The 17,069-nt window shown below is 32.2% G+C and overlaps 1 protein-coding gene across 1 annotated transcript; it reads left to right on the forward strand.

The window, feature by feature from the left end:
- Positions 1-9,733: 9,733 nt before the first annotated feature.
- On the forward strand, positions 9,734-10,267 carry LOC140446427 (uncharacterized). Its single transcript, XM_072538976.1, has one exon. The coding sequence runs from the start codon at positions 9,734-9,736 to the stop codon at positions 10,265-10,267; it is 534 nt and encodes a 177-aa protein (XP_072395077.1).
- Positions 10,268-17,069: the final 6,802 nt, after the last annotated feature.

Here is a 17,069-nt window from a genome sequence, read left to right on the forward strand (position 1 = left end):
CTAGAGGTCTTCTTGTTACAGAAGATATTACTGTTATGGCGTGGCATTTTTAAATAAATAAAAGTCTTTGCCTATATAGTCGCCTCTTTCTTCAATTTTTTTGTCTATAAATCCGAGCTTTAGTTGTTACGAAATTAATGATTCGACTCTGTATATTTTAGAAATATATTAACTTTTAGTAAGGATACCAGTTTTTGTTTTTACTCATTAGAGGTTTTGAATTATGTTAAAATTCAAAATTTAACCAATATAAACTGGTTTATTTGATGTATGATGTTTAATGCTACAGCTTTTATTCGCAATGGTCTTCGACTCTCAGTGTGTAATATTCGGATTATAAGTAGTAATGACTCCATAGAAAATAATTAAATTACTTAAAATAAAATTAATGAATGTAATTAATTGTTACTTTGAAGCCGAAAATTAGTATTTCCGTTCTGTATAATTAGAGCAGCTACCAAATTAACATAAAAGTAGGCGAGCTGTCAGTTTGAATTATTGTAACAGTCCCTCATCACTAAAGTTCTCGTTACATGTGTCATAAAATTTATGATCTAATTTTAGAATCTCTTTTTCAAATGTTTTGAAAATAACAGTACTATTGATATTGTTATTTTAAAATAGTAATAATTCGTTTATACATTTTTATTTCAGTAACTATTGTCATATCAGTAGGTTATGATTACGGTCACGGGGCTCTAGGCACAATGTATGGAGACTCTTTGTCAGTTGTCACTACTTGTCAAGATCATTGTTAGAACATGGGTTTTGGGATGTTGTTGATTCTTGGAGACTTGGTTAAAAAGTATATTTAAATAAATGTATTAAACCCAATGAAATATTATTACTTGGCGCAGTCTAGTGGAAATTAAACGAAAATCATGAAAGCAAGGTTACCAAATCCACTATCATTTGAAGGCAATGTGGCAGAAAATTTTAAATGATTTAAGCAAAGTTTTGAAATATATCTGATGGCATCAGGAAAAACTGGTAAAAGTGATGAAGTTAAGGTAGCAATTTTACTCAATTTAATTGGAGAAGAAGGCATTGAGATTTATAACAGTTTGGAATTAACAGAGGTCCAACAAGGAAAGCTAGCAGATGTATTGGAAGCATTTGAGTCTTATGTCACCCCTAGAAAAAACGTGGTTTATGAAAGATATTTGTTTTATAAGCGTATTCAAGAAGAAGGAGGGCCTTTTGACCACTTTTTAACAGATTTAAAAAATAAAGTAAGAAATTGTGAGTTTGGTGTTGAAGCATTTTCAATGGTAAGAAACAGAATAGTATTAGGTACCAATAGTAAGGATGCACAACAAAGCATGTTAAAAACAATTAATTTAGATCTGACTAAAGCTATTGAAATATGTAAAATGCATGAAGTATCCCAAGCTCAATTAAAAGAAGTTCAGAACAGCTTAGAGAAGGTGAAAATTGAATCAATTGGAAGTAAAGTCAAGCAGGGGCATAATTCAATCCAAACAGTCAGGGATGCAAGTTCTTCTAGAGGTGAATTTAACTGCAGAAACTATGGGAGTGTCCATGGACCAAGGAGGTGTCCAGCATATGAAAAAAAGTGTAGCAAGTGTGGTAAATATGGGCATTTTGATAAAGTGTGTTATCAAGGTAGGTTAGTAAGAGAGGTACAAGTGGAAGAAAGTAAAAATAATGAAGTAGACGATTTCATGATTTCATCAATCACTGTTAATGAAATTAAGAAGAATACTGATTTTGCACATAATGATAGATCATTAAATTCCTCATCTGGGAATCAGAGTTGTGGAGTAGAGGAACCTTCAACCTCCCAGATGAATGCTGAAAATAGAACTAGCGCTAGACTGAAAAGGGCTCCAGTGCGTTTTAAGGACTATCAAATGTAAGAGGAAAGATGTCATATCAGTAGGTTATGATTACGGTCACGGGGCTCTAGGCACAATGTATGGAGACTCTTTGTCATTTGTCACTACTTGCCAGGATCATTGTTAGAACATGGGTTTTGGGATGTTGTTGATTCTTGGAGACTTGGTTAAAAAGTATGTTTAAATAAATGTATTAAACCCAATGAAATATTATTACTACTATATACATCCTCACGGGGAGTACGGGAATTATAAAGCAACAACAAAATTCTAGTCAACATACGAATCATGGAACTTAAATCATGCGCTAAACGAATATTGGGAAACGCTTAGAACGGGTTCAAATCGGGGAGATCGACAATTAATTTCATACATACAGTGGAACAAATAATTCAAAAATCGAGAGAATAAAACCGAGAAATGCACGTAATAATTACTATTTTAATAATGGGAATAAGCCACAATAGAAGGTTAAAATAAGTTTATTGACGTTTCAATTTCTTCTTCTAAAATCGTAATCAAAATTAAAATAGTAATTACTTTAAAATGCCACAAGGCCACAAGAAAATAGTCAGAACAATATAAAAAAAAAATCACGTAATATTCACAAATTTCCAAAGCGCTTTTGATACAATCAACCGTAAAAAAATGATGAAAGAGCTAGAGCAACTTGGAATCCCAGAAAACTTTAGATATGCTAACAGTAAGTCTAAAGAATAACACAGTAAGTCTAAAGATCTTTCAACGGAATTACTTCTAAGGAGATCAAAGGTGTGAAACAAGGTGACTGTATCTACCTGACAATGTTTAAACGAATCTAGAAGCAATAATGAGGACAAACAAAACCAGGAAAAGAGAACAAAGGAAAGAATTTTAAAAGGTATAAAAACCATGTGTAATGAATGAAACCTGCTGCGAAGCAAAACACTAAGTAAGAAAACAAATATGAACTTACATAAGGCTATAATCAAACCTGTTGTTACATATGAGATGGAAATAACTACGATTTGCAAGAAAGAAGATAGTATACTGAAATTAGAAAGAAAATAATAAGAAAGGTACTAGGTCCCAACGTCACAAGAGAGGGAAAAAAGAATGAAATCAAATGCCTAAATTGAAGAAGAATTAAACGAAGAAAATATAGTCAAATAGATAAAATCTTTTTGCTTAGAATGGATTAGACAAATACAGAAATGCCCACATTTAGATAGGCTGAGAAGGATAACTAACTGAACATCACTATGACTCAGGTGTAGAAGAAGGACTAGAAGAAGATGGCTGGATGATGTAGAAGATGATATAAGAACAATTAATATTAAATACTGAAAAGTTCAGTGTAAGGACAGGAAGAAATGAAAAAGGATCGAGACAGCAATAAAGACACACAGCAAGCTATAAATTATTCACAGCATGAAAGACATACAGCAAGCTATAATCCCTAGGGATTGTAAAGCTAAATTAATGAATGAACATACATACATCATAATTGTTATACTATAGTGAACTGGGTATAATAATAATAACCGTTCGGTATAGAAATTTCAATATATTATTATATTTATTACTCACCATGTATATTATTATATTTTAATGAGAATAAGCCACAATTAAAGTTTAAAAGAAGTTTATTGACGTTTAAATTTCCACTTAAAAAATCGTTCTCAAAATACAAACATTAAAAAAGTTAAACAAATTTTGTTTTTTGTTATTTTGTGAATAATTTTCTTTTAATTTAATTTTATCTTACTCATTTATATTGAAAATTCAGACATATATTATACGACTTTATTATAAGATAGTAAATTCGATTGCATGAAATCAACTTTAATTTAAGAATATTCGTCAAATAAAGAGACAAATCATATCATGTGATTTTTCTTTAAAAAGACAATCACATGCCATGACGACAGTAAAATTCTCCTGTTAGTGATTCCATATTTAGATTTAGATTCCTTAGATTTTCAAGTTATTGGCGAACTGGGTCAATTTGTGGCAAGAAATCAACCTAGATATCCAGAATATTGTGTATGGAAGATGTACGTTCTGCAGTAGTAAGAAAAACCGCAAAACTCTGTTTCTTTGTAGGCAGTGTGGCTAATATAATGTGTTTGGAACATTTAACTGGACTATGCGTTGTGTGCAGTGTAGAAGAAAATGAGGAAGCAAACGGACAGTAGTTTCAGTTTATGTTGGACATCTGTTGAATAATTTTATTTTTTTTGTGACATTTCAAGCCTTGTCTTTATATTTGTTGATATTTTGTATTCAAAAACTTGACATGTTTTTGTAAATTGTTTGTGAATTATGTTAGTACCTAAAAAAAGCCAATTTTTTTTAATGTGCATTTTTTTTTCGAAAATAAATAAATATTTATCATTTCTTACTATATTGTTATTTAAATATAGTTATACTAAATATTTAGTCACACCAAAATATTAACAGAAAATCACAACCTAAGATATTCATTATTAAAATAGTCGGTGTCGTAGACCGACGGTACCAACTATGTTACAAGAATTCACGTTACCGGCAGAAGTACACACTTTCAAACGCATATCAGCCAACAAAACCTACAATCCAATCCAAACAATCAGTAGTATCAAAAGCAAATCTTTCTGTAGTACTGATAGACTATCCATAAAAATTTTCTTGAATCTCCCAAAAAATGTTTTGATTCTGATCTACGAAAAATAAAAGCTGATTCGAATTTAATTTACTCTCTTGTAATGTGGATAAAACAGTAGCATTATCCTAAGAAGGAGCTCTTCAACCCTTGCTTCTTATTAACAGCCAGATCAGTATCGTCGATTCTGTAAAATTTCTTGCGTTTTTATAAACAGCAACCTTAAATCCCTTTATATCGATATGTTAAGTAAGAAACTAGCCTCAGCCTGCTAAGCAATAAAATCTGTTTCGAAGGAAATCAATTTAGCATCTTCCAAAAAAACATATTTTTCCAAAAAGAGAGTAATGCGGTATCTTTTTGGCCTCAGTAGAATAACACGTTGCAGAAGCTATTTCAAAAATCACGGTATTTTAAATCTTCTCTCTTTACATAATTTATAAACTGTTTAAAAAAAAACAGAAATTTAATTCGTAAACATCTACATGTTTTTTCAGCAAGACAAGAGCAAGACTTAATCATGACTACTACACCAGAAATTCAACCTTTGATGTTTATTTACCGATCCCGACTGCTGAGTTACTTAAGAAATCTATATTATATTTTGCAACTTAAATCTGCAACTTCATTCGTTAAGTTTCGTAAAATGACAAAAGTCGTATTTATCTAAAAGACCATATTATTTAGTGGAAGAGTTTCTTAACGAATATCTGAGAAATTACAGTACGTTTACGTACAACTAAAACAGTCATACTGCAGCCCTAATAAACTGTGTTGTTTGTTTATATCGACAGTCACTAATATCCAGTATTTCTTATATATATATATATATATATATATATATATATATATATATATATATATATATATATATATATATATATATATATATATATATATATATATATATATATATATGGGTATCACATGAAGTAACTCTTAAACTTATTAGTTCGTAAGGTTTTATTATGCAATTTGTAATTTATTTAAATTTTGTAATGGTTTGTATATTTTATTATATTTTATTTCTCTTTTATTTTATTGAATTTTGTGACAAATATTGACGGTTTATGTAATTTTAGTAAATTGTAATTTGTTATTATTATTTTTCATTTTGTAAGCTTTGTCCATAAAATTGTACAATTTGCAGTGACAATAAAGTATAGTTCTTCTATTCTATTCTATAATAGAGTACACATTTTAAGCAGCTTTTCTGAATAATTTATTTGAATATGTCACAAACACTATCTATCAGGATCAAATTTTTTATGTGATTTAAATAACCACTAAATACTTTATTGCTTAATGACTATTTTTTATATCCAAAAATTAGAAGCTGATAAATATTTATGAACTGCTTTAAGAGATCACCGTATAGAATTTTATGTTACTCTCTTGTAGATTGTTGGGATGATACCAGCATTTTTACGGTCAATTTACGATTAATAGAGTGACGATATCCGGCATAATTACCATGACCATTGTAACGGAAAAATCGTTAATTAGCATACTGCTGCACCGTTTAAAATTTAACTGTCTGATAACTGCTTTAGTTCAGATAATCCCTTATAATATGGACACCTATATGCAATGTAATATGCTTAAATGTCGGGTTTCACTGCTTTGACGTCCAGTCAGGCACTAAGAAAAAGTTAGTTAGGGTTTATTAACAATATTAAAAGTATTACTTTATTATATATACTTATAAAAAATATATATTATATACTATTTTGTAGCGTTATAACTGCTACATTGCCTGCTTTCTTTCTTATGTTAATATATTTCGTTAATTCTATTCTCCAATTTCCATATCTTCTGTCATTATTCATATTCTTCTATATCCTCCATTGTATCTCTTATTTTTCTATATATTTTCTCAGATATAGATTGTATACAAATTATGTCGTTACTTAATTGATTAATTATTCTCTTTTCATTTTTACTGGTATTTGGTATAAAAACCAGTATCTTCTTTATATATATGTTTCAGTATCTACCTTTCCTATTTTCTTAATAATCATCATTTTTATCTTTTACTCAAGTTTCTAAAGAATGAATTTTATTTTCATCTCTATTTCTGTTACTTTGGAACGAGAGGTGCCATCTTTATTCTCTGTTTAGTTTAATGCTAGTGACATTGTCATTGCATTGTTGGTTAACTGTCTGTCAAAGACTTCTTTTTGTTGACATTTCCCCCTTCCCGTTCGATACAAAAGTCGATATAATGGCTTCTATTTCTAAAAATGTCGATTTTCTTCATGACTTCTGTAAAAGTACAATAACCAATTGTTGTGTCATCTCCTGATTAGGAGTCAACCTCCGGGATACATTTCTCAGGTGCGGGTCAAATTCTATTAATATCCAGAAGACCAACCGGCCTGAGAATGGCACTATCATTCCGATAGGAGAGTTGACTCCGGGGCAAGAAAATCCACAGCTAACAACATAGCTTGCTAACAACCATAGCAGAAAAGACCAGGATAAAACCTAGGATTTGGTGACAAACATTTTTTTTTACTATAATGTAACACTGTAGCAAGAAGTCGAATAATTTTTATTTAAATTCAATATCATATTTAAACATGTATTTTTCTGTCATTTTTTTTTAATATTTCAATAAACATGTGTTAATTTAACTGTGTATTGTTTTTTCTTTTTACTTGTTTGCGTGTGTTGCTCTAGAGTAGGCCATATTCACGTCCTAAGTGAGCTAGCCAGGGAGTGTTTCGTATAACGTCTAATGTAGCAATTTTGCAATTGATACATTAGGGGTTATGACGTTAAAAATTGGTCCCAACGGGAAACGATTTGTCGCTAAAACGTTGTTAGTGATGTTAGTCGGGTTGTAGCAGCAAACTAAGGTTGGCGGTTACAAGTTGACAACAGCAGCTCAACGTTGGGATGTTACAAATTGAGCCTCGAAGGGTTACAAATTGGCACCCAATGAATATTCGTTGGCACGTCATAGATTGACGTCCAATGAATGTTCGTTGGAACGTTACAATTTATAAAAAAAATTGATACCTATACAAGGTACAAAATTATTTGCTATGTAACATCTTTTCAATTATCCAGATAATTATAAAGAAGAAAAATTAGGGAAGAGGAGGAAAGAAAAAATTTCTAATTTGAGCTTTTGGAGAGACAAAACAAAAAGCCGAAGATGAATAGATCCACACACATCGTAAGACAGTCGACGCTGGTAGGGGAATAACTTTTGGAAATTATCAGGGGAGAAGAGGAGGAAAAAGACTCTAACAGGGAAAGGAAGACAGAAGACGAAGAAAACATATATACGAGCGTACTAGCCTCGGTCTTACTAGATGAAGAGGATAGATACGAACACAAAGAAATAATAAAGGGAAAGAGAGATAGTCCTGAGATTAAAAGACAACAAAAAAAGAAAAGAAAAGAGGATAGTATGAAATATAAAGTGGAAACCCCAAAAGAAGGAATAAACAGGAAGCTCACAGAGCTGCTAAGTATCTTAGGAACAAAGGGAGAAATAGAAATCAAAATTAAAAAACTAGTAGGCGAAATCAAGTCTCTTAACAACAAGACCAGAGACTGAAACAAAACAGAGGAGAATAAATGCGAACAATGCAAAATAAAAATAGAGCACGAAAAACAAAAAAAAAAGAAATGCAGAGGATAAAAAACATAATAAATAAAGGAGGAAATTAGGAAACTTTTAAGAGTATATTCAAAGAAAAGTGGGAGGAAGAAATATACCAAAAAACAAAATGGGAACAAGTAGGTCTACAGGAAACTGTTAAAAAGATCGATTGTTTAATAATAACAAAAAAAGGAGATAACGCAGGGGGAGTTGAACATATTATAAAAAAAGTGAGGGAAGAACTGGTGGAAATAATGGAGGGATGTGAAGAGGGAGAGGTTGAATTTATCGAAAATAGAATAAGAACCTCCAAAATAGAGAAAAAATGGTATACCTTTGTCACCAAATTGGGAAAATATAACGAAGGGGATGGCGTGGAAGAATATATTCTGGCAGAAAAGATTATAAAAATTCTTAGACAAGGGGAGAAAAAAATTAAACAAGCGCAAGTGGTCCTGAGCAACAGTGTAGAAAAGGATAGAATGAGAAAGGCTCTATAATTTGTAGGAAGAAGAGAAGATATCACATGGAGGATTCAGGTTAAGGGTTATGGAAACGTGCAAGATAAAGGAAGCGGAAGAAGCCCTCTTAATACGTACTGGTGGTATGTCATACACAGACGTCATGAAGAAAATGAATGACAAGGTGGACGTGACAAAAATATAACTGAAAGTAGATCAGTTAAAAAAAACCAATGGAGGAGATATACCGGTAAAATTAACAGGGAAAGGGGCGGCTGCGAAACTCAAGCAGGAACTAAATGACAAAGTTGGCGGCATAAGCATGACCATGAGGAGAAAATAAAACCTGAAAATGGACAGGCATCCCCGAAGACGACGTAGAGGTTAGAGCCCTTAGAGAAAATAAATGGGGTCAACAGGTGGCAACAATCGCGGTGAGATCAGCCAGAGCCGAACAAATGAGAAGACACCGATCAATAAAAATAGGGTGGGTAGGGTGCCCAATAATGGAGCGATACACATGATAGAGCAACATTATGCTATAATTGTTTAAAAAATGGGTATAGAGTGGAAAGTTGTCCCAACCACGCATAGTGTATGGTGTGTAAAGAGGAAGGCCATAGGATGGACAGTGTGGCCTGTCCAGCCTATAGAGCCCTGGTATATGGAGGGGAGAAGAAAGGGCAAGTGTAGTAAATATAGACATACAAATAAATAATATTAGACAGATATCCAGGTATAGTTGGTGGGCCCCTCTAGAGCTCACCAAGGTGAACAAACTCTTGCCCTTTATCTTTCAACCATCGGTTCTATGCATGTTGCATAAGTTTAAATATATCACACGTCTTGTTTTTATTTAAATCTTTATGTTTTATGTCCCAATTTTACCTAGGTGTTTTTATCTTTTTTGTACATATATTTTATACTTTTAACCTGTCATGTGCCATCCATATTAATTATACAATCACCTATTTATCTATACATTTATTTATTTATATTTACTTATTTATTTTAGCTAATTTAAGATCATATAAGCAGAAACACCGATGTAAGATCGAATATCTAGGGAACTGAACCTAAAATGGACATCAAAGATTAACCTGGTATAAGGATATTGCAGGTAAACGTGGGCAGAGGGAAAAGAGCTCACGATCTTGTTCATGCAAAAGCCTGCATGTTGGAAACAGACCTACTCGTTGTCCCTGAACCGAACAAAAAAATTACATCGGACGGTGGCTGGGTGCAAGATACCAATAAAAATGTGGCGGTGTTGTTCCGAAACAAAGATCCTGGAGTGCGTGGTATTGTCAGAGGTGGGAATCACATACTCATAAAAATGAGGGATTTTAGCCTTCTGGCATGCTATATATCTCCAAATATTAGGATTAGAGAATATAAGAATATAGTAGATGAAATAATGAACACCGCCATTAGGGAAAAACAAATTATGATCGCCGGGGACATAAATGCTAAATCTCGACAATGGGGCTCTCCCGCAAATGACGAAAAAGGAGAAATATGGAACGAATGGATAGCCCAGGCTGGCTTTCAGGTACTCAATAATAATAAATTACCTTTTATAAGAGGGGCCAGTCAAACACACATTGACGTAACTTTTGCAAGTGAAAGGCTATTCACACGAATACAAAACTGGGACGTACTCGACGACCAATTATTCACCTACCACCGATCGATACATTACGTATGAGATTAAGGTAAAGAGGAGGAACATAAGACGGCCGATACACATTTAAATGCATACCTTTATGACTCGGCACCAATATTACAGTTTATTGGCCAGGTTGTGAAGGAGAGCTTTGCCGTTTCTCACCAGCTTTGATTTAACGAGTGAGCTGTTTACTGCCAGAATGGCCGCTTGGCTATCTGTATAAAGGCTGATTCTCTTTATTTTGGGGATTCAATTCATGATTTCATCAATGCAGGCCATCATACCAGAAACTTGCCTATACAGCCTATAACACAGTTATATATTAACCTAGGTTGTAATACTTATTATAATTATATGTCTGTTCAAAGACTCATGATCCAGTACCATGGGCAGTTGTAGGTCTATCAGTAAACCATAGTAAGTCTCCATCAATATTTGTGACTTTTTATTCTCTAGATGGTATAATTGTCTTATACAACCCTAGAACAACAGAGTGGCGTCACCGATCACCGGTGAAAAATGTAATCGCTGTGTACTCACGCGATTCTGTACATACATCGCTTGTATTTCTAGTACATTTTAGTTCAGTGACAAAGATCACGCAGGCAAGAGTATACGTGCAAATAATTTTTTGAAGTTGTGAAATCTGACCGATTCTTCGTATACGACGTCACGTTGTTATTTACGTGAAAAATAAATTTTTATCAGGTATTTTTTTTATTTTATTATTTTGCTAAAAACTAAGAGATATTTTGTATTTGACTAGGTAAATACCAGTACAACCCCAACATAAACAATCTTTATAAAAGAAAGCGGCCTTTAACTCATGATGAACTTGAGAAATTGCTTTTGGAGCGAGACTGAAGATTTGGAGGAAACTGAAGATCATGTGGAAGATGAATTTGATGCACGTAATTCAGAACATTTGGCCGAAGAAGCAGTAGAAAGTCCAGAACCAACTTAAAGTAAATATAGTCCGCAACATAACACAACAATTTATCCAAAGAACGGTCACAAATGGTATCTAAAACCTTTTCATTCTAAGAATATAAGAACATCTCGGCAAAATTTAATTACTCATCTTCCTGGGCCAAAAGGAGCAGCTCGAAATGAAAAGAATATAGACAACTTGTGGCAGTTACTTTTTACAGACGATCTATTAGAAATTGTTGTGACGTACACAAATTGTGAAATAGGCATTAAAAAAGCTCGTTTTCGTTCTGAACAACGTTATCTTCAACCAACAAACCTCTTTTAAATTCGTGCTTTATTAGGATTGCTTTATCTTAGTGGTGTCTTGAAATCTTCAAATCTTACGACTAACGATTTATGGTCTCAGCAGTTTGGTCCGTCTGTTTTTAGAGCTACGATGTGCAAAAATCGTTTTGAATTTTTAATACCATGCCTTAGGTTTAATGATAAAACCACAAGATTATCAAGAAAGGCAACAGACAAATTTTCTGCTGTTAGAGAAGTTTGGAACATCTTCGAGGGCCGGTGTAGACAGATGTACACCCCGTCCGAATATGTCACCATTAATAAAAGTTTGTTAGTTGTTAGGTTTTAGAGGTAGATGTCCATTTAAAATGTACATTTCTAATAAACCTGACAAATATGGGCTCAAAATAGTAACGATGTATGATGCCAAGCCTTACGTGGGCAAAGAAGTCCGTTGTTCACAATATTCAATTCCAACACAATATGTACTGCATTTTACAAGTGATAGATATGGAACCAATAGGAATTGCACCATGGATAATTGGTTCACTTCGTATTAAGTATCGAAAGTGTTAAAAGAAAAAGGCCTTACTGCAGTGGGAACGCTTAGAAAAACAGGCCAGACATACCACGACAACTAATTGAAACAAAAGGAAAACAATTATCTTAGTACGGAATAGTTATATTATTATTACTATATTAATCATGTTTCACTAATTGACATATTTAAATTATTTAATAAAACTTATGTTGATTGAAACTGGCTGAATGACAATTGTCCAAGCCAAGAGAGAAAAAAAAAGGAACTCTATTTGCTTTTGATGAGAAAAACACTTTAGTGTCATTCGGTCCAAAAAAAAAAAAAATAAAAACGTCATTCTTTTATCGTCTATGCATACTCAAGATGATGTAGATGAAGAATCGAAAAAGCCAAAGATAATCTTGTCCTACAATAGTACAAAAGGTTGTGTAGATACGTTTGATCAACTCTGCCATTTAACAACAGTCGCCAGAAAAACTTGCAGATGGCCATTGCGAATTTTCTATTGCATTTGGATATTTCAGGAGTCAGCAGTTACGTCATACATAAACTAAATGTTAATAAACCACTGTCTCGATCAAACTTTCTAAAGGAGATGTCGTTCATTTTGGTTAAAGTTTGTTTAAAAGAACGAATGTATAATAATCACTTGCCAAGACAAACCCGCAGCAGTATCAAAGACATTTTAAATTGTAAAGATGAAGAAATAATAGAACAAAAGCCCTAAGGTTCAATGGGTCGCTGTGACTTTTGACGAAGAAGCAAAAACCAAATAGCGCGCGATAAATGTGAGCACTGACCGAAAATGGTCTGCGCCGAACACCGCCTGCAGTGACTGCAGTAAATTACTTTTTGTTTATAAAAGTGTATCCGTTGTTTTGTTATGTGCCATTATAATATATAAAAAAATTGTTCAGTTGTTGTATTTTGTCAAAAAATTATCGTCAATATTTTTTTATACTTTTATCCAGTACCACAGTTTTATTTTAAGTTTCTCATTTGCTATTTACGCAAAAACATTTTTGTATAAAATTTATGAATATATATTTTATATCCAAAAATAAAAACACTTTACTTAAATAATAATTTACTTTTGTTATGCTTTACGGCCAGTTCTTTTGGAGTCATATACGACGCCACGTCGTTAGTATCGTAACCCTACTTTCACCTTGTTGTTTTTGGGTTAATATTCTTAGTAAAGATTTGTCCTGTTGTGATCATATCTAAGTGCATTATAAAGATGGATTTCTCAAGTATAGCCGCAGTAGTATTTGTGTGGATATTAAATACATAATGCGGCCTCTCTTCGGCCTTTTTTTCTTTAAATCTTAGGATGGTCATAAAGGCTACCGCGGAAATAATTAATTTCAACCAAGGAAGACTTGTGATAGCCTCTAACGATGCTGTCTCTGTACTATTCAAGGCTCCTGTCGTATCTAAAAGCCCCTGATATAATAAACGTTTACAATGGCCACCGCCGTCATCAATACATAATTGCGAGCTATTTTCAAGAGAGTGACTTACACTATAATAGTTAATACATTTCGGTTTAATTTCATATATTCATTTCCAACTTTCTTATTTATATTTTATTTAGTTGTAGAACTGTTATTTTATTTGGTTCCAGAAAATAAAATCTAGCTAGTTTATTCTGGACATTATGGAGGCCACCTTCTCACTCATTTTCGTCCATATCCACATTCTCTCATCTAAGTTCAACTTTACTACTTAAAACAACTCCGGCAATGTGTTTTCCAGATAACGTAGATATGTAATCTTTGAAAAAGAAGAGTCCTATGACATCATTTTCAGGAATTCCAGACCAAACATTTAATGGTCATGTTGTTTGACTATGGGGTAAAATATGGTGTCAATTATAAGTTAAGTAATAGTGGAAATTATGTTTGTTTACAATACCATTATTGTGGAAAGTAGCTTCATCTCGAAATAAAACGTATTCCAAGAATTATGTATCATTCTGTATTGGTGTGTGCCCATTGACAATATTCTTCTCTTTTATTATAGTTATTCTTATCAAGCTCTTGGTGCAATTGTGCATGATATGGATGCATCTTGTTCTTTTTTGAAATTCTTCCTACACCATAACGACCACTAATTTCAAAAGCATGTGAAATTTATCTCCTAGGAATATGTGGATCCCCAGTGATATTAAGAATTACATTTAATTCATATTATTCATCTACTGGAGTTGTGGTTTGATCAGATTTTTCGTAATTTACGTATCTAGTGCAATGAAACTATTCTAGTAAACTTTAAATCGCATCTCTTCATGAATGTCGTCTATCTAGGAATTGCTGATGATAAATTCTTGTTTCTACTAGCACATTTTTGTCATACTCTCCTGTCACAAAAGCCATATCAATACGCCCCTCCATAAAAAAATCATATTAGTAATAGTATCAAAACAACAGAAACTATAAAGATAGTCTAATAAACTCTTAAACAAGTTTAGTAGAGAATTGTATTTTTATTATTATTTTACACTGAGGTATTTTGATATCGTATCCAATAGTAACAATTTAAAAATCAGTCTAGATTTCTATTTTTTTTTTTTTGATTGAATATTAAAGGATTATAAAATTTCATTACAATACTAAAATACAGGGTGTTTCATTTAAGAAAATACCCATTCGAAGTTTCTACCCTGTATATCCTTTATACCAAAATTAAAGACAATAGTATACTATAGTAAAAATCTTTTGAACATAATTATATTCTTTGATGTCATATCTCTACAATTCTATAGGGTGTTAATTTTGCTACGAAATTAATAAAAAAATGTAATTATCTTATAAACTACCTCATATAATACAGCAAAACTTTATATTAAAAAAAAAACGAGAACATCATGAAGAGTCCAGAACTGTAAAAATATAGGGGTGTTCCACTAAAAAAAAATCAGTTTGTTCCACTCTGTTAATATGAGTTGCCCTGTATATTTAAAAATATTTTAAAATGTCGTCCTATCTGTACTACAACTGTTACCTAAATATTTTTTTTCATATATGAGGGTCCTACTAACAAAGTCATCTATCTCCATCATTTTGACTTTTGAGTAAAACGCAAAACAATGATATGCCTGTGTTTTAGACGATATCGCAACAAATATAGTAACATCTTTATCAACGTCTGTTTTGCCTTACAATTTTTAGAAGGCTCAGATTAAAGAAGAAATCTGAATTGTGTTTCGAAACTATTTTACGGATTTATTATCAGATGTCGCTATTGCGTCCATATCGAAGCCAGTTTATTGTTGCTTCTTAAAGACAGAAAAGATTTATTTTTCACGTTGAGAAAGCCTATGAATAGCTGTTCTGATGACCCCTTTTAGGGCGAAATACGTATAAACAGATACATAGACACTTTGGACGTGAAATCAAATCTTGACTGTCTTTTTCATTCAAAATATAGTTTAATTTATAAGACAATGGCGAATGACAGCAAATAGTGAAGAAATTTTACCTAAATTATTAAGAGTTTTTTTTAATTGAAAGAAAACAATAGAGAATGCCTGTTTTATTACTAAAAGTTACAAATAACTTCATTTATAATAGCTCACAAAAATAACACAGCAACATTTTGTTTTCAAAATTATGTAATTTAAGAAACAAAATATTTATCCTAAAATCGAAGGAAGTTGTTCAAACAACTCACAAGTTGCTTCCTCTATTATTTCTCCAGCATCTGAAACTGTATTAGCACTTTCTTTCTGAACTGCTAGCTGCTTTAGTTGATTATTATTAAAGGTAATATCTTAAATAAACTTGAGTTCTTCCATGGTTCTCCGAGTATTTTTAAAGTGCTTCTTGAGAAGGCTATCAACATCTTTAAGCTTAAGTGAATTTACTTTTTGCAGACCACTTTTTATAATAACAATAATAACAGGCTCAATCATATAGATCATACAACCTTTTTTTAAAAGACACACTTTTAAATGTTTGCAAATCATTTCTGTAATTTATTTTTTCTCTAATCGTAATATTTCCAGTTTTGCATTTGTTTAGGAAAAAGCGCTTTGTATTTTTAAAAGAAAAATGCCATGTACAGTAAGTCTAAAAACACTTAAGATTGTTTCTTTCCAATTAAATACTTTGCAATTTTGCCCTAAGTGAGTAACTGAAGCTATTTCTAAAAACAATTCCAAATTTGCTTTGGGTGAGATATAAATTCCAGTTTTTTAATCTCTTTCTCGATATTACCAAAGACCTAATCAGCTGGCAAGAAAAAATGGCCTACCACCAGAAAAATTACCTCGATGTTTTGCACATGTTTTGGTGCTATTGATGAACGTAATTTGCAACACATTCCAATTAGCGTAGTATTCTTATTTTGGCCACTGCAGCCATTTGACATTAGCCTGATGGTAGTTACTTCAGAGGGAAAATCAATTTTGTTAAGCCTGTCAAAAACGGGAAGAATTTCGTTGGAACCTTTTCCCAAATTCGTCCTCTGTCCAATAATACGAAAATACATTTTTTTGAGTAAGCTTTAAGTAAGAGATTCCCTGGAATACAATAAAATTATACAAATACAGTTACCTAGACTAGTAGGCACTTTGGTCAATCACCTTAGGAAGTACAAGGTTTTTTTGACAATTGAAAGATAGTGTTATCAAATCAGCTCGTGACTCTTTAAGCAACTAAAAAATGCATTAGCCACGAGCTTATGAATTTTTCTTTCACCAATCAATTTTGTTTTCTCTTCTTTATCTATAAATCTTTTAATTTTTTCTGTAAACTTAATGCTTAAAAAACACATATCCGTACGGGGAGTGGTGAATTAGGGAGTTATTAAAAATTATTCTAAAGTATGACGGTTTTACTCTCTCCTCTGAAGAACACTGATGAATATAATATATATATTTGGAACATCTTTAGTATCAAAAAATCGGAAGAAAGGTAGCGCGTACATGTGAAAGAGCGACATTAATGCGATTCAATACTTTTAAAAGTATTAATAAATTTTTGAATTTATTCTTTTGTTTCCTTTAAAATTTGCAGTTTTTCTGTCACTCTCTTTTTTTTTCGTAGGTACTTCTCCCGTTTTTAAAAATGATTTCAT

This window comes from Diabrotica undecimpunctata, chromosome 7 (assembly GCF_040954645.1).
Source record: "Diabrotica undecimpunctata isolate CICGRU chromosome 7, icDiaUnde3, whole genome shotgun sequence".
NCBI classification, from domain to species: domain Eukaryota; kingdom Metazoa; phylum Arthropoda; class Insecta; order Coleoptera; family Chrysomelidae; genus Diabrotica; species Diabrotica undecimpunctata.

Excerpts from the sequence above, each read along its gene's own strand:
- LOC140446427 (XM_072538976.1), top strand. The coding sequence starts at position 9,734 with ATGTTGGAAACAGACCTACTCGTTGTCCCTGAACCGAACAAAAAAATT.